At 44.3% G+C, this 19,010-nt stretch overlaps 1 protein-coding gene across 1 annotated transcript in view; it reads left to right on the top strand.

Moving 5' to 3' along the window:
• LOC147612953 (chromophore lyase CRL, chloroplastic-like) overlaps positions 1–19,010 on the top strand; it is a 53,503-nt gene that overhangs the window by 11,973 nt on the left and 22,520 nt on the right. Inside the window, exons 2-7 of the mRNA XM_086782227.1 lie at positions 3,686–3,735; positions 3,930–3,990; positions 4,140–4,175; positions 4,360–4,410; positions 4,579–4,671; positions 18,268–18,372. Coding sequence (XP_086638353.1) covers positions 3,686–3,735; positions 3,930–3,990; positions 4,140–4,175; positions 4,360–4,410; positions 4,579–4,671; positions 18,268–18,372 — 396 coding nt within the window. The remainder of the gene's footprint in view (positions 1–3,685; positions 3,736–3,929; positions 3,991–4,139; positions 4,176–4,359; positions 4,411–4,578; positions 4,672–18,267; positions 18,373–19,010) is intronic.

The raw sequence follows: 19,010 nt of genomic DNA, 5'->3' as shown, positions 1-19,010 counted from the left end.
CCGACATGGTGGAGGCTTGGGTGTTTTTTCCGGACCGCAGTATTACCATCCACTAGATGCTCTCACTTCTTTAGGTAGCCGAGTTGGGTCACTAACCTGATGCTCTGATACCAATGTTACATGCACTGAGCCTGGTCGTGATAACGCACAACAGGGCCTTCTTTATACCTTTGTGGTGAGAATCTTTAGCATCCAATTCAGAGAATAGAGAGAAAGAAAGAATGGGATTCAAAGAACTAGGGACAGCCACACTGGGGTCTGTGTGGGAGCTGGGCTCACCATGGAAGCTGTGGAGGTTGAGGCGGTGGTCTTTGGAGCGGTAGTCTTCTTAGGACACTCCCGAGAAGTGTGTCCTTTTGTATGACAAAAGAAACACCTACCTTCCTTCTTGTACTGAGCAATCTCCTCAGCACTCAATTTGCCACCTATCTTGCCTGCCTCCGCTTTCTGGTCTGGAGTAATATTGGGTGCATTGGTCGAGTTCTTGGAGCCAGAGGCTCCCGTGCTCTGTCTTGGGGAAGACCTTGTCTGGTTTTGGCTTTTCCCCCCGAGGTGGTAACCCTGGGAGTAGCCGGCTGGGAAGTCTTGGGCTTGCCACCATTGTGCTTCATTTTAGCGCTATGTGCAAGCGAGAGTGCGTCTTCGAAGGTGGTTGGCCTAAACATATGCACCTCCCACTGGATTTGCGTGTCCAGGCCATACAAGAATTGCCCTTTCTTGTCCGTATCAGACAAGCCTAATTGCAAACATAAATTCAAAATTTTGTTGGCAAACTGAAGGACTGGTTGCGCATTCTGATGCGCTCCCCTCCTGAACTCGTCTTCGAGTTGCTTAAGGTAATGGGGCGGTAGAAACCACTACTTAAGGTCGCAGACAAACTCGTCCCAAACATAAGCTGCTATACCTAATTTGGTGTGGGCATGAGCCCACTGGGTCCACCAAGGAATGGCCTCACCTTCCAAGTACCAACTGGCTAAGATCACCCTATCAATATCATTCTTTCTAACTGCGGCAAAGTAAGCTTCAAATTGATGCAACCATGAATAAAGAGTTGTGGGGTCGAGTTTACCATTATACTTACTGAAATACATTTTCTCGAGAAAATGATTTGAGGAAGCCGCTGGTGTCAATCTTGCGTCTAAAGCCGCATAGTATCGCTCATGTTCCACGCGTCGCATGGCTTCGTCTTTGCATTGTCGGATCTCCAATGCACGCATCTGCAACTCAAGCAACGAACTCCGGCTGCGGTCGTGACCTTTCGAGAGGGTCCCTGTGTAGAGGATCTGGAATCTGGGATACGGAAGGAGAGGGAGAAGGAGACAGAAAACGTGGAGCTGGAGAATGTGTGCACTCTTCCAGAGCCAGTATCCGCGTCTTCTGCTCTTTCAACTTGGTACTCTTGTTTGTGATTGCTCGCATCATCCGTTGGAACATCTCTTTAACACTCATGCTTGATGCCCTAGCTGGGCTGCCTGGTGCACTTTGGTCCCAAGGTTCTTGGTCTCTCTCGTCGTCAAAGCTCACCATAGCAAGAAAATGCACCTCCTTTCTGGAGCACAATCTGACCATCCACTATGTGTGCGGGAGACTTCCGAAGGCTTCCGGAGGTTGAAAACCAACTGTCCTTCGAGGGGTGGTCCAGCAAAGTCTGAAAACCAACCACACGGGCGAGAAAAAATTTCTGGTTTCTTGCTGAAACTTTACACTTGAAGTGGGCTCTGATACCATTGTAACATGCAGAAGCTTCGGGGGAGATCGGTAACTTCAATGCTTAGAAATCAGCACACTTGTCGTGACGAAATTAACGCACAAAACTAAATGTAGATGTGCAGAAAAATAGAGAGAGAGAGAGAGGGAGAAGAGGACACAGTATTGGGTCTTGAATACCCTCTGTAGGGCCCCCACCACAAATGGTGTATTTGCTTTTATTAGAATGATGCAAAATCTGAAAATAAAAGACTGACTGAACCTGTTTTGGCTGAGATAGATCTCTGCCCTTGACCTTCAAACCTTCACCCTTGCGTTAGCTTCTCCCTTGGCTGTCCTGGCCCTTGAGTAGCTGTAGCACCTTGTGAATTATGAGATCAATGGACTGAATTTATGCTATGGGTATTTATACCCCTACTGTGTGCTAGTCGGCTGGTATAAGTCCAAGTGGCTGAATTAAAAGCCTCACGACTGCATTAAATAATATTTAATGCTGATAAAAACCTGCGCATCACTCCTATGGAGGGCTGGCCCCTATGCGCATGGCCTTTGGCTGCTGGGCAGCCTGTGTGGGCTGCCCCACACCTGGCCGACAGGCCTCTAAGGGCTGGATGCCCTGTCGGCTGCCTGTCCAGAGGCCCTAGGGCAGGTCTACAGCCCTTCCAGCCCAAACTAGAGCAAGTGGGCACAACATGGGGCCTCCTGGCCCCTTGGGGTGGCTCCAAACCTCCCCATGCCCACTACATGAGCCTTAGGCTTGGCTCTGGGGTAGCCTTATGGGCTGGCCCCTATTCTACATGCAAACGTACATGTCTACATAGAGGTTTGGCATCCAGTATCATACCAGATACACAGAACCAGACATCATTCCAGAGGGAGACTCACAGCGCAGACTGGCATTGTTTCATGTGCAGGACAATGCACACCTGACCTCGGACGAGTGGAGTGGAACCCTGGCTGACTCGTCTTGGACTGGGCTCACATGGGACCAGTTTTCCACCCCAGGTCTTGCACCTTCTGTACATATATGTCTAGTGGCATCCAAGTGTGGGATGCACGTGACGTCCCCTTCTGCTTAACTTGATGGAAGCTGCATACCCTCCAAACAATCCGTCAATAACGCTGGATAGTTGTCGAAAAACTTTTTGTCAAGCCATACAGCTTTGTGGGTCCCTCGGTCCTGAAACTTTGTGAGGAACTGTCTTTGTCTTCGGCCTGAGCCATGCTTGAAGCGGTGCAAAAGGATCTGTTCTGAAACCATAACTTCAATTTCATCAATGATATCTGGTTCCGCCTCGTCTTTAACTTCTGAAGGGATCGGACCTGCATATGGTTTTAATCAATCTAGGTGAGGCCAAGTAAAACATTTATAGCCACAAATGTTCAACTCGAAATCATCCTAACAAGGGACATCATTTCATAAGAAGTGCTATTTGGGATGTAATGTGGTTGTTGGTGATCACTTTTGTGTTCGAGTGAGTTTGTGCAAAACTATGGGCAGAATAATCTGAAATATCATTTACTCATTTTAAACACCATTTCAGCTATTTGGAAAACATCTTGGGTGAAAGTGGATGGTATCTGATCCTCATTTCTCTGGTACTTTCTAACAAGGGACATTATTTCATAAGTGGTAAGAGGCAGGCTATTGGGATATACTCTGATTGTTGGTGATCACTTTTGTGTTCAGTGACTTTGCATCTGAAACATCATGTTCTCATTTTAAAGACCGTTTCAAATTTCAAATGTCGTCAATTTTTAGCTGTAATTGATTTGTTAGTGCTATAAAAATCCTGAATGCCCTTTAAGAGTTGTCAGAGTTGAAAGGGATTACAGCCCTTTATCAAAGGCTTGGCTAAAGCTGGTTCTATGCAACACTGTTACATTAAGAGTTCTGTAGAGATGGCTTAGTAAGATTAGTACTTTGGCAAGTTTCCAAAAGATATTGACAATCACTATTTCTTTTTTGTATTGGCAGTTCTCAACTGAGCAGGCCGCTCGTGATCCAATGATATATTTCAATCTCAGGTTAAGTTTGTGGTGGATTGACTTGGCAATTTGATTTAGTTTGAGAGTTTTCAATTTCATTCAAGGAGTCACTGACTTCTTTCTGAAGTTATTTGGTTCATTAATTTTTGTCTGAGTTGTCTTGAACCCTTTTAGCAGTTCATGGATGTTCTTTGGTTACTAGTTCTAGAGATTTATTGTCGTCATGTATCCAGGATGCTCACATGCCCTGCAACAGTTCTCGCAGACGGATCTCGAGTCCTATATTTTGAACAGGTTAAATTTCGTTACTGTGTTTGGAGTTGTGTACTGATTGTGGTGTGGTTCGATGAATTGTGTTTGCTTTCTTGATATCTGGTTCTGATCACACATTACACTGCAACAAGTATTTTGTTTGTTTTTTTTGTTGGTGGGGGAACTGTCAGGCATTTTGGAGGACTCCTGAAAAACCCTATCGGCAGGTACAGCAACTCAGCAACTCACGTTTAGGTTTCTAGAGTGGATTATGTTGTTGCAGTGTTTTTGCTGGACCTGCGATTTCAATGCTAGGACTTGATGAAATAGTTATGTTGAAGTTTCCTTCATCTCATGTGAAAGTTGCGTGATGAGAATTTTCATAACAAACAAAACCGCCTTATGTTGCAGAGATTTTACAAGGTGAAGCCATGCCCGAATGAGATGAAGTGCGATGTTGAGGTTAGTGTTGAGACCAAAAATTTCTTGCTCTTTGTAAAAGAGCATATTGAATTATTGAAGGTGTTTGATATTTAGAATATTTGTAGGGCACTTTGATGGTACAGATTTTGGACCCCCATTTATTGCGGTATTAAAATGAGTTTCTTCTAAACTACTCTTGGATGGTAGGTGGGATCTTTTGCTGTGAGGGACATTGAGGAATACAGAAATTTTTGTGATCGGCCAAAGAATCAACGACCACAGCCTGAGGAAGTTGTAGGGGTGAGATACCACACATTTTGAGCCCTACGATCTATTCACAGATGTCATTGTGGGAAGTTACTTTTGTCGATGCCAAGTTTTATACTTATGAGTTCCTGTTATAATATAATAACATACTCTATCACCTTGTTGATTAGTCTTGTAAGCAAGAGTCTGATCATTATCCTCAGCCTACCATCTAGCATGCACTTCCTATCCCATAATGCTGTGGTGCATCATGCATGGCATCAGCTCTCAATTAATACTTTAACCTTAATGTTAATAACCCAGCCTACTATGGGGTCTTACATATAGGTGGAGAGCCTCAGTTTTAGATTAGTAGTTGGGATCCATCACTCACAAGTTTGTGATTAGATCAGTTACCTTAAAGACAAGAACTAAAATGTCATTGACATTATGAACCATGAAACTTCATGGGATCCATCACTCACAAGTCTGATTAGATTGATAGCTCAAAAGTCATGTATTAAAATGTCATAAACCATCTTGAGCATGATGTACGCTTGAACTGTTTCTGGATGTGGACATCGCTTTGATTTAATGCTTGTGAAACGTCCATGGGCTTCAGGGACACCTGAAAATCCCAAAGATGGGCATGGTCTAACTTTTATGGTTCACTCAAAGTGTTCATATGGGGTTGCATGCCCTTACATTTATTAGTATTTTGTGTGGGCTAACCTTTTCTTGTAATGTGTAGGTACCAAGTTTTTTGAAAAGGTTATTGAGGCCACCAATACGACACAAGAAACGTCGTCGTGGGCCAAAAAAAATCACAAATATTGCTGCATGGTGTCATGTGCACAGTGTGTATCTACCGTGTGCTACACGCACACAAGACTAGCTTCAAGGTTTGGGGAAGCTTGGAGCTAGGCAGGCTGATTGGCGAGCTGAGTTAGGGATAGACTAACGGGTGGGCACCCAAGTATGGACGGGCGGGCGCCCAAGTGTGGACGCCCAATGACAGCCAAGAGCTTATAAAAGGGTGGCCAAGGCATATAGAGTCTTGCATGTTTTGTGAGAGCTCTATGGTCTGGAGCCTGGATCTAGTGCAGACGTGCACCTGCTTTACGTAGCCGAGGCCGGCAGCAGTCTCGAGGCCCGCGAGGGTAGCTTCATGGCGGTATGGGACGTCGCGAGGTAGAGATTGGTCGGTACGTCAACCTAGTTAGCTCAGCTCGTGGCTCGGTGGGGATAGCCAAGTCTGTGGGCTTGCCCACGGCTGTCATGGTTGGGTGGTGAGTCAGGCCTGCACCCCCCCTTCTTGTTTGTTTGTTTGTTTGCAGGTTTCGAGTCTCGAACTATGAGGAGATCCTACGGGGATTTGACAGTGGTATCAGAGCGTGCCTTGTGAACGAGCAAGTCGATAGGTAGAGAAGATGAGGTCGAAGAAAGGTATGTGTTCAAGAAGCTTGTTGTTTTGTTTAAGCATGCTGCTGTTTTTTTCAGATAGTATGTTGCTTTTTCATCAAAGAAACCCGTGATGAGGGTGTAGGTGGTTAGCAAGGTTGTTTGCTTTGCAAGAAGAAGGCTGAAGGTGTTTGTGCAGTTGCATGAACAGTTTTGAGAGAGAAAAAACAAAAAGCATGTTCGTTTTTGGTTGAATGAGAGAGCGAGAAAAGCGATCGCTGGCTGTTTGCGGGTGCTGGTCGAGTATGGCTGACTGGGTACAAGCATTGCTACCGGCTGTTGTAGGCACAGGCGTGTAGGCAGCTAGGCTGGTAGCCGGCCAGGTCTACGCAGGCAGGCGGCCAAGCCCAGGCGCAGGTTGGCGCAGACAGCCACGGACACCTGCACGAGAGGCGGCGCCGGTAGCAGCGTAGGTGACGACAGCATGTGGCGCCGACAACGCTAAATCCAAGAGGGGAGCGAAGAAAAAAAAACAGTAAAAGCATTCCGTCGATTTGGATTGTTTTCGTTTTTTTAGATTAATTTTAAAAAAAGGAGAGTTTAAAGACCCCCTCTAAGGTTTAAAGGTGTGTTTAAAAAAAAAAGAAAACAGAATATATATATATATATATATATATATAGTTGCTTTTGGGGAAGATTATATAAACCCCTTAAGTGGGCTTCTTGCCACACATCTCTCAAGTTTTCAAACTCTCAAGCTCTCAAGTTCTCTCGCACTATTATTGTGCAAGATCGAATTTTCTATATTGATGCCGATCTTTTTGACAATTATGTGTCCAAATCTGATTTCCAAGAGTTCAAAGTAGCTCTCGAAGCTTCTCCTTCGGAACGTCTGGCATAAATCGCCGCGTAGATGCAAGCTTTGCAGAACTCCATCTCTCTTTTGACCACTACCCTATCTACTCTTTCGGGTATGGATACCTTGGCCTTTGCTTTAGACCCCAACATTACTCTGGAACAGTTCGGGGGCGAGCAAAAGCAACGTACCAAGGAGATCGTGCACACTTGGCTACATAAGTGGCAAGTCCATTTTCAGTTTCATCCAGTCCATTTTCAGTTTCATCCATATGATGATGGAAAAAAGATCCAGTTAGCAGCAGTTTTCCTCTCAGGCAAAGCTTTGCTTTGGTGGAAGGAACTTAACCCTAAGCCAACGACTTGGGCACAATTCGAAGACGTCTTCAAGAAGGAATTCCTCAAGAAAGAGGATGATTATGATTTTGTTGCCCGGTTTACAGCTTTGACCATGACCTCGCAGCACCTCACTTATGAGGTTTACCTCGAGAAGTTTAGGGACTTGCAGATGAAAGCTACAAAGATGGATCCCATAACTCTTTTGGGGTTCTTCGTAGTCGGTTTACCGGACTCATACCGTTTACAGGTTAAAAATAACAAATGGAAAACTTTGGAGAGGCCATTCATTCAGCTCGTATCTATGATGATACAATGGTCTCTTCCAAGTCTAAACTCGTTACCGAGCAGGGGAACAAGCACAAAAGAAAGTTCTCCGCATCAATGGTTAACACGACTGAAGGAAAGTCTTCGGACCAACCTTCGAAGAATTCAAGTTCGACACCAGCGAAGAACAAACGACTCCTTAAAGCTTTGAAGCTCAAGAAGGAGGGACGTTGTTTCATCTGCGAAGAAAAAGGACACGTGCGTAACGAGTGCCCGAAACAAAAGGGTGCAAAGACCAACGTAGGACTCGAGCCAAAGACAGCTAACCAGTTGTCTTTGACAGGTACGTCAGTTACTGTACTTTCTCGCCCTAGTTCATGTTCTGATTGTTTGTTCAACTCTAAAGTTTTTGGCTTACATGATCTTCTCCAAGTTTATGGAGAAGTGAATGGCTATAGAATCCACATTCTTCTAGGCCCTGGAAGCTCACACAATTTTGTTAACTATAAACTTGTGTAGAACTTGAGTCTTGATACGACACCCATCGATCATACCTATGAGGTACGCCTACCTGCGGGAAGGCAAGTATGGGATCGAAAGGTGAAGATGCTACCAATCCGGATTCAGAACTACAAAGATACCCTGGAATGCTATGTTATGCACCTAGAACATGTAGACTTGTTATTAGGGATTGAGTGGTTTAAGACTCTTCAAGTCCAGATAGATTGGTCTAGTCATATTTTTTCTTTTCAGCATAGGAACACCCAGTATAGTATTTTAGGTGATTGTATACATCCCTCTCAGGGACCTCTTGTAAATACAGTTGATTTTGGAAATATAATGGATTCTTCTTTGTATACTACTTTTCATTGTGTATTGATTCCACTTTCTTCATTTCTCATACCTTCCATGGATGTTAATGAATTAAGTGTATTTGAAAGCAAAGAATTACAAAAGATACTTGATTCGTTTCAAGATGTATTTCCTAAGGAACTGCCATCGGGTTTACCACCTGAAAGGGCAGTAGATCATCGTATTGACTTGATCCCTGGTGCTCATCCTGTTAGTATTCCACCTTACAGGACCAGCCAAGCTGAGGAAGATGAGTTGGCTAAACAACTCGAAGATTATCTAAGGATGGGCCAGATCCATCCAAGTAAATCACCTTGGGGTGCACCTGTGTTGCTTAGAAGAAAGAAGGATAACACCTGGAGAATGTGTATAGATTACAAGAGATTGAACAAGCTGACAATGAAGAACTGTTATCCTCTCCCTAGATCAGATGACCTGATTGACCGGTTAGCAGGAGCGAAATATTTCACGAAGATAGATTTACGTACTGGCTATCACCAGATACGTATTCATGAAAGGCATGTCGAAAGAACCGCCTTTTGGACTAGGTATGGCCATTACGAGTTTCTCGTATTACTTTTTGGGTTAACCAATGCTCCAGCCACTTTCCAGCAAATGATGAATGATCTTTTTCGTGAACATTTGGAAAAATTTGTGGTGGTGTTCCTGGATGATATTTTGATATATAGTCGTACTCTTGAGGATCATGTTCGACACCTCACGATTGTCTTATCTATTTTAAGATAGAATCGACTATATGCTAAGTTAAGTAAATGTGAGTTTTTTATGACAGACATCATTTACTTGGGACACAAGATCACTAGAGATGGATTGAGCATTGACTATGACCGAGTTCAGAAGGTTCTAGATTGGCCTATACCGCGAACAGTGAAACAACTTCGTTCTTTTCTCGGTTTTGTTGTTTTTCTTCGAAAATCTGTGCGGGAGTACTCTCGGCTCACACTACCGATGACACTTGTTGAAAGGTCATGGACATAAGTCAAATCAGCCTATCACTTGGAATAACGATTTGGATATGGCCTTCAGACTTTTGAAAGATAAAGTCAAGGAAGCACCTATCTTGGCATTACCCGATTCTAGTCGGCCTTATGTTCTTGAAAACTGATGCTAGTAACTATGCCATCGGGGCTGATCTATTTCAAGATGGTAGACCTGTTGCTTTTGAAAGTAAAAAGCTAGACGACACTCAATCTCGTTGGCCAACCCTTGAGAAGGAGCTTTATGCTGTGATTCATGCTCTCAAGGTTTGGAGACATTATTTATATGGCTCCAAGTTTGTAGTATTGACTGATCATCAATCAAGTATGTGTGTGATGCGGATAATTTGAGAGGAAGGAAAGCTCGTTGGGTTGAGTCAATGCAAGATTTTGATTTTGAGATTCGTTATCGGAAAGGGTCCATGAATAGTGTTGCAGATGCGCTTAGTCGAATTAGAGAGGTGAATACTTTGTCGTTCATCGAGATTTCTACTGACTTATTTCAGTCATTGAGAGGGCTTTTCAGGACTGATAGTTATTTTGGTCCATTTTGACAGAAGATCCAGGACGGGAGCTCATTGATTGACCAAGACTCAATGATTGAACAGCCTACCATTCCGGCTGCAGGAGGCCAGTGGATGATTCGGAATGGTTTACTATTCCGTAATGACAAGACATTATTTATATGGCTCTAAGTTTGTAGTATTGACTGATCATCAGTCAATCAAGTATGTGTGTGATGCGGATAATTTGAGAGGAAGGAAAGCTCGTTGGGCTGAGTTAATGCAAGATTTTGATTTTGAGATTCGTTATCGGAAAGGGTCCATGAATAGTGTTGCAGATGCTCTTAGTCGAATTAGAGAGGTGAATACTTTGTCGTTCACCGAGATTTCTACTGACTTATTTCAGTCATTGAGAGGGCTTTGCAGGACTGATAGTTATTTTGGTCCATTTTGGCAGAAGATCCAGTATGGGAGCTCATTGATTGACCAAGACTCAATGACTGAACAGCCTACCATTCAGGCTGCAAGAGGCCAGTGGATGATTCGGAATGGTTTACTATTCCGTAATGACAAAATTTGTGTACCACTGATCCCGGACATTAGGTCCAAGATTCTTAAGGAGTGTCACGACGCCCCTTTTGTTGGACATCCTGGGGTACACAGGACACTATCGTTAGTGAAACACACTTTTTATTGGCCAAAGATGAAAGGGTATGTAGAAGATTATGTTCTCAAGTGTCAAATTTGTTAAGCAAGTAAAGCTAAACGCTTTAGACAGGCTGGGTTGTTGCATCGTTTGCAAATCCTAGGTAATAAATGGGAAAGTATTTCCATGGATTTTATTACCGGATTGCCAAGAACACATCAATGCTACGATTCTATTTGGGTTGTGGTAGATCGCTTGACTAGATTTTTACCGACTCGGAAGACTATTACAGCTACGCAATTAGCAAGGCAGTTTATCGAGCAATTGTTTAGACTGGACGGGTTACCGCAGGACATAGTCAATGATAGGGACTCTAAGTTTACGAGCGAGTTTTGGAAACTTGTTTTTGAGAAATTGGAAACAGCTTTGAATTTGAGTTCCTCAGATCATCCTTACTATGATGGCCAGACTGAAAGAGTGAATCAGATTTTGGAGGATATGCTTCGAGCATATGCATCCAAAAGACAGAGTTCATGGGAGGATTATCTTCTTATGTTAGAATTTGCATATAACAGTACTAAGCATACGAGTACATGTTTTAGTCCTTTCATGCTTATGTATGGTTTTCAACCTAGATCACCTGTTACAGTGGGATTCCAAAGACTTTAGCATGATGCAACATGTATTTTTTTGCAAGATATGCAAGAAATATTACAAGTTGCGAAGGAATCTATTAGAAGTGCTTAAGATCGAGACAGATTTTATTCTAATAGACATCGTTCACCCAGAGAGTACTTTGAAGGAACGATGGTATATTTGCGAGTTCCGAAAGATTCCGAGACTTTACGGATAGGTCAATCTCCGAAATTATCCCCTAGATACTGTGGACCATTTCGTATTACACGACGGATTGGTTCAGTTGCATATAAACTGGATTTGCCTTCTCATGTGAAAGTTCATCCTGTATTTCATGTCAGTAGACTTACGGAAGTACTGGGTGGAACAGACCAGTTAGTTACTCCTCAAGAAATCATAGATATCGAAGACATGACATTTGTTTCACACGAACCTGAAAAGATTCTTGGATTTCGTGAAAGAAGATTGCGTAGTACGCTTAGCACGGAATACAAGATCAAGTGGAAGGATCGTGTTGAGGAGGACACTACATGGGAGACATTGACTACTCTTCAGAGAGATTACCCTGGCTTTTCAATGAGCTTAGGAGTGAGCTCTTAGAGGAAGGGAAGTATGTCATGTGCACAGTGTGTATCTACCGTGTGCTACACGCACACAAGACTAGCTTCGAGGTTTGGGGAAGCTTGGAGCTAGGCAGGCTGATTGGCGAGCCGAGTTAAGGATAGACTAACGGGCGGGCGCCCAAGTGTGGACGCCCGATGACCGGCCAAGAGCCTATAAAAGGGTGGCCAAGGTTAGTCATTAGTCATATAGAGTCTTTTGCATGTTTTGTGAGAGCTCTATGGTGGAGCCTGGATCTAGTGCAGACGTGCACCTGCCTTACGTAGCCGAGGCCGGCAGTAGTCTCGAGGCCCGTGAGGGTAGCTTCGTGGCGGTATGGGACGTCGCGAGGTAGAGATTGGTCGGTACGTCAACCTAGTTAGCTCAGCTCGTGGCTCGGTGGGGACAGCCAAGTTTGTGGGCTTGCCCACGGTTGTCATGGTTGGGTGGTGAGTCAGACCTTCACCCCTCCTTCTTGTTTGTTTGTTTGTTTGCAGATTTCGAGTCTCGAACTAGGAGCGTTCTACGAGGAGATCCTATGGGGATTTGACAAATGGGTGGCAAGGTTGGCATGTGGTGAGGTTGCCATGCATGAAGGGGTGAAGGTGTGTTGGTCAACCAGCCTTTGCAGAGAAGAAGGAAGCGCCAACTTGAAGACCTAGCAGCCATGATCTGTATGGAACCCTAATGCAGCTGTACGGCCTGTTTCCCTGCTGTATGGTTGTGCTGTATCTTTGTTTGGCCCTGTATGATGCTACCTGCCTGCCGTACGTCCCTCATGGTGCTGTTGCACTTGCTGTACCAGTTGTTGTACGGGGGGTTTTGTTTCTGTGCTGTACGGTTGCATGGCCATCTCCTGCTGCCCAGTGTGTGCTTGTTGGTGGACACACTGTACTTGCTGCCTGGCACTCTGTTATTATTGTCTGGTGACCTGATTCCATTTTTGGTGTCGTGAAGCCGCTGAGCAGTCACCCCAATAGGTTTCTGGCTGATTGTAGCGGATTTTTTAAACTTGTCGGGTAGGTGGCCTGAGCCGGCCAAGAATACGAAGTTCAGAGAACTTTCGTTGTAGGTTGTCAGCAGCATTGGAGAACTTGCTTGGTAGGTTGTGGGTGAATGAGAATCGTCATTGAGCTTATTGATATTTCATTTCCGTTGTCTTTAAAATTCGGTACCGTGGGCAGTCTTGGTGTGTGCAAAGCTTTGTACTTAAAATTTCCATAAGGGGCAGCTGAGGTGGGGTCCGTCTTAGTGTGATGTACTGAGCACAAATTCACAACATTCATACATGGGCACAAATCTTGCATTTGTTCATTTGTGCATTGTATTATTGATTAAGTGAATCATCAAGGTCTTTAGGACATGCATGCCCGCTACATTTTTACGAGAGTTCAGTTTTTCACACTAGTGGAAACAATCTCATACCCGCGACATCTTGATAATTGCTTGGTTTATTGTTACAACCCCACGGATCTCCTAAACGCAAAACACGAGTGATTAGTACAACCCCCCTAAGAAGGGTGCAGGCTAGCTCACCACCCAAGCGTAGGTTTGCATCTGGACACCTCCCTTGAGCCAGAGGCTAAGTCTCCAATCCCACAAATCATGTGAGCCAACATTGGTATATATATACATATATACCAATGTTCCTAGATTCATTTAGGTATATATATATATATTGGTACACCACCAACACCTGCCTGCTGAGGCCTTTGGCATGACCCTCCATGATCTGTCGAATCCAATTATATTCCTGACGGTAATCCTGGTCCATCATAGACCACAGAGTGAATAACTCTCCATGAACAATAATAACCCAAGTCTCACTTATATAGTGACTACTGCCACTATAAATAATTGTCCGGTAATAAATAGCCAATATACTTGGTATCATTAACCATGAACCTTAACTTGTATCAGCGTGCTTCCTCTAATCCCAGGGCCCTCCCTAACCTTGTTGGATTAGACCACTAATCCTAAAGATTAGTACTAGGTACGTAACACGCATAATGGCAAAAGTCTACGGTTAGTATGCGAAGAAATTTCAGCATCTAGCCATGCATCTTCACATAATTGGCATGAATTTAAGCATACTCTTGGAAGAGTGTAGAATGATGCGGGTGAGCATGGAGAGAAGACTTGTGTACTTTCTCCTCGTGAGGATGAGAAAAGAAAGAAGAATGCTTCTTGCCAAAAAGGAAGAGTTTAAGACTAGTGACAAGAACATCAAGCTCAAGATCTATGGTAAGCTTGATGTCAATAAAGTGTTGGGTATTCCAGAGTTAGTGTGGAGTCTAGTCAAGTGTCCATAGTGGTGTGAACACTGTCTTATTTAGGGTCAAAAGATAAGGCCTTGTGCCTATAAAAGCATTGTACATGGTGGCTGTTTTATCAATCTACAATCATTCTTGTGTGGTGCAAACTTGCTCTCTTGGTTTGAGATCTCTCTGCCTCTCTCCCTCTCTCTCTTCTACACACTCACCATGATGATGATAATTCATCCTCCATAGCTCCATGTGTGGTCTCGTGTAATATCCAATATGATATCAGAGCATGGATTACTTTGCTAAGCCTTGCGTTTCTTTTGCGTCATGTGTTCATAGCTATGCTTTAGCCATCATTAAGCTGCTTCTGCATTTTCTACATGTGAAGGCCTCCACGCCATCATCATTCTGCGTTTTCTGCAGCGCCTTGTGTTACTCCTCTGCGTTTTCCTCTGTTTGTGAGCTCCGCCGGCAAGCTCAGCCGCCCCAGAGCTTGCCGCCTGCCCAACTGGGCGGCGCTAGTGTGCGGCCTCCGCCCACCCAGCTGGGTGGCGCTAGTGCGGAGGAGTCCACCGCCGCTGGCTGAGCCGCTAGGTTCTGCCATTGTTCTGGCCATGCCACCCCTGCCACTGGCAAAGCCTCCACAGCGGCTGCTCTGCGTTTTCCAGCATTAGCACTGTCAGTTTTTTTTGGGCCTCCTCTCCCGCCATAGCCTCTCCACATGGCACCTTCCGTGGCCTCTCTGCCCTGCTTTTTTGGGCCGCCTCCTACCCAAGCCTCTCCAACAGTGCAGCCTGCTGTCAACCCTCTTCATCACAAAGTACCACTTCTGTGCTTACACATGGTGTCATGTACCTGTAGCCCTGGCAGCAACTGCGTGCCTCACATTTCTGCAAAATCATTGTCAACAAGGTTCCTCTACACTAATCCATGAAGAGGAGGAGGCACAGGATGCATCAACAAGTGCTTCAACCAATGCTGAGACCACCACATGGTCTACATCCTATACTTCTTCCATGGAGTTATGGGATCTTTCAGCATTGATGCCTATCTCAAGGCATATGTGTTTGGACTGACATTCACATCCACTTTCAGGTAATTTGCCTTGGCCCATGTGCCTAAAATGTTGGCCCAAGCGTCGATAGCTTGGAAACGATGTCGAAAGAGGATGCCTACTCTTCACCTGTTCGAGGGGGGATCTTAATCTTTCCATAATTATCTATTTCCTACTTTATGTTGAGTCTTGGGTTCTCTGCCCAGGAAGTCCCCCAAAATTTGAATTACATATTTCGGATGCCGAGAGGGGGGGCGGGGGGGGGTTTGCTTGGGTATGCTGATGTAGGCTGCCTTTGTCCCCCGCAGGCAGGACTTGACCTCTGAGTCCTTTGCACTGTGCAACTCCACCATCACTCCGAAGTGGGGTTTGTTGGGTATTTCGGAGTTATTTTGGAGTCTAGTCAAGTGTCCTTAGTGGTGTGAACACCCTCTTATTTAGGGTCAAAAGATAAGGCCTTGTGCCTACTATAAGTGTCCTTAGTGGTGTGAACACCCTCTTATTTAGGGTCAAAAGATAAGGCCTTGTGCCTATAAAAACATTGTACATGGTGGTTGTTTTATCAATCATAATACAATCATTTTTGTGTGGTGCAAACTTGCTCTCTTGGCTTGAATATCTCTCTCCCTCTCTCCCTCTCTCGCTTCTACACACTCCACCATGATGATGATATTTCATCCTCCATAGCTAGTAGCAAGGAGCCACGTGAGGCCATCTTGTATGGTCTTCTCTAAGTTGGGATAAGGTGAGTGTTTTCGAAAAGTGGTCTAAAGCTGCAAACAAGATCTTGGGATGGTATGCAACCATGGAAAGATCTTGTGACACACCTCACCTATGTACAGGCAGTGGGCAGAGCCAGTAGCAGACTAAGGCCACACAAGTGCCACATGCCAGTTATAGAAGAATAGAGGTAGCACAATAGAGAGCAAGCTATGGAGGGTCAAAGATCTTCATGGCTCTCGCTGTGTGTGCAGAGAGATAGAGAGAGAACAAAGATCAAAGAGAGATACGTTGCACTACTCAAAATGAACATTTGATTAGTTGTTTATCCTCCACCAAGTACATGCTTTTTGTAGGCATAAGCCTTATCTTTTGACTCAGTCTCACACGCTGTAACAATGACACATGGCATAAGCTATGACATCAGTGCTTACTATACACATAATATCTAGCCTTAAGAGGCTATTCACACACACACACACACACACACACACACACACACACACACATATCTAGCCTTAAGAGGCTGTTCACACATACATACATAGACAAGATCTTGATCCCAAAAAGCCCCCCTCAACTTGCCTCAAGGGATTGCCTTATACTGTGTCAAGGATAAACTTAGGATCATGGTTTCTCATGCCGGTTTTTTTGGTCAAGGATAAATCACATGGCTCTAGTTTCACATACTAGTTATGGGTTCCCAAGGGTAGGAACAAACCAGGGATTTAGATCATACACACAAAATAAAACAATATAGAACTTGGACTAAAAAGCCCAGTTGTCATCACAAAAGTTGTCTTCCATCTTGTGATAAGCTGCCAGTACTTAATGCTACCGTGGAGAGCTGTAGACCCGGCTGCTCACGACCTGTAGCAGCGCTTGCTATAGAAGCCTTTGGTGAAGGCTAAAAAAACTTTATAATAAGATTATTAATGACGTTATGCACAACTAAATGAGCAATGTTTTCTTTGCTGCTGGAGTCTAGAACATTGCTGCTCATTGCCGATGACTGCTGCTTAATCTGTTGGCTGCTATTCAGGGCCCCTCAAAACTCTGATGGAAGCTGTGAGGGATGAGGATTCGAGTATTTTGGCTGCTCGTTGCAGGCACAATTACTTTTGTTGTTGTGGTCGTCAACTTCAGTTGTGACATGGATGGTGGAGATCCCTTGCAAAGACTATGTTGCCCTCTCAAAAGATGTTAAGAGTCGCCCACTGAACTTGCTTGCTGCAGAGATGCGAAAGGACTGCCTTCTTCTGAGGATAGCTCACTATAGACTATGACAAAGAGAAGGGGGGCATAGATCGCTTGGTAGTTCTGATACCAATTATAGAAGAATAGAGGTAGCACAGTAGAGAGCAAGCTATGGAGGGTCGAAGATCTTCATGGCTCTCACTGTGATAGAGAGAGAGGTAGAGAGAAAACAAAGATCAAAGAGAGATACATTGCACTACTCAAACACTATAACAATGACACATGGCATAGGTTATGACATCAGTGCTTACTACACACACACATAATATCTAGCCTTAAGAGGCTGTTCACACACATACATATCTAGCCTATAGTGTAAGAGCTGGCCAAAGAGGTTCTACAGAAGAGCGTGGGTGTGTACTTACGTCTTCAAGTCGGGGTTGGGAAAAGTTACTATTTGGGTTTTCTTATCATCTGTGTGGGCTGGCTGCTTAGGTAGTGTGTCTCCCTGCCCGATCCACCCTTCCTCAGTGTGAAGGGCTGCAACCCTTGCCATCCCTTTGTGATCACTGGTTACAATCCAGAGAGGCATTATGAGAGTAGGCATAGAGAGGCATCATCATCATGGCTACAGTAGGGAAGAGCGTCACGAGAGTAGACATTGAAGCTCTCAAGGTAGTCGTCATCAGCAGCACAAAGGTATGGATGGTCACCCACAAGAAACAGTTTCAACCACTATAGGTAAGGCCCCTTCTACTGGGGAGTGACGTTTTGCCCAAAAGTACAAGAAAGAGTATGAAGATTGGTCCAAGGAGTCCACGACTCTATTACAGGCAATAGTGGTTAAGAAGCAGGCTCCCCATGAGGAGTCTTCAAAGCCATCAGAAGGGTTGGTTGAGGAGTCTTCACTTTCTTCAACAATGGAGGTGATTTTTGCACAGATGGCACCATACAAGGACATGTCAATGGATATGTCTCCACCACAAGAGGTCGTGCTAGAAGACGAGGTTTCATCAGAGACAGCTTTGGACGATGGAGTGTTTTCTTTGGCGTATTATCTGGAGTATGCTCCACAAGGACATAGGGAGGACCAAGCAAGCAGGGGAATGTTGGTCTAAGCATACTAGTGTGAAGAGATACTTGTGGTTACAGTGTTAATGTAGCAGTTTTGGGAAGCTGTTTGATTCTTTCGTCCGTTTGCTTTGTTTAACACCTTGTATTGGTATTGTGACAGTTTATGACCATTCTGTCCAGTTTATTCTATTGTTTTGTTTTACAGCTTGCATCGATGTTTGTAACAGTTTATGACCATTCCTTGCAGGATATGGCAGAGCATCTTACAACTGTCTATTTATCTCGCTGTAAACGGGGTCAAAGATGTCTTTATGAAGGGCGTACTCCACCCGGCGGCTTTCCAAACTCATGGGTGAGTTTTTACAGTTTTTCACAACTCTTTTGGGAAATGGTGTTTTGTTTGTAAATTGGAAGATGGAAAGTGGGGGGCTTGTGAGATGGCATTAAACTGTTTTTTGTAAGCCTCAAAATATTAGTTCAGAGTAGTTTTATGTAAGTGACAAGGCTTCCAACAGACCAGATTCAGAGAGGGAGGAAAAAGTTTTATTAAACGTCTACAAAAGGCCAAATTGGCCTATGAGACGGAAGTGATACAGTGTTTCCATGATATATCTCATCCTAGGTAGTACAAAAATGAAATGAACTGAATGTAGAAGGGTAACAGCTGGGTACAATAATATAGTTAAGTGATAGATGAGGTAATGTACAATGCTTAGGGTGCACACACACAGAGAGAGAGAGAGAGAGAGAGAGAGAGAGAGAGAGAGAGAGAGAGATATTAAGCGTCGTGATAGATGAGGTAATGTACAATGCTTAGGGTGCACACACAGAGAGAGAGAGAGAGAGAGAGAGAGAGAGAGAGAGAGATATTAAGCGTCTACTAAAGACCCAATGGGCCTATGAGACCAAAGTGGTACAATAATGTCCATGGCATATCTCATCATGGAATGGAAAATACAACAGAATGAAAACATAAATATAGCCATCTCA

This window comes from Cibotium barometz, chromosome 44 (genome assembly GCF_041138505.1).
Source record: "Cibotium barometz isolate CiBa-2024 chromosome 44, ASM4113850v1, whole genome shotgun sequence".
NCBI classification, from domain to species: Eukaryota; Viridiplantae; Streptophyta; class Polypodiopsida; order Cyatheales; family Cibotiaceae; genus Cibotium; species Cibotium barometz.
Note: the sequence above shows the minus strand (reverse complement) of the source record. Positions and strands in the feature narration are given on the sequence as shown.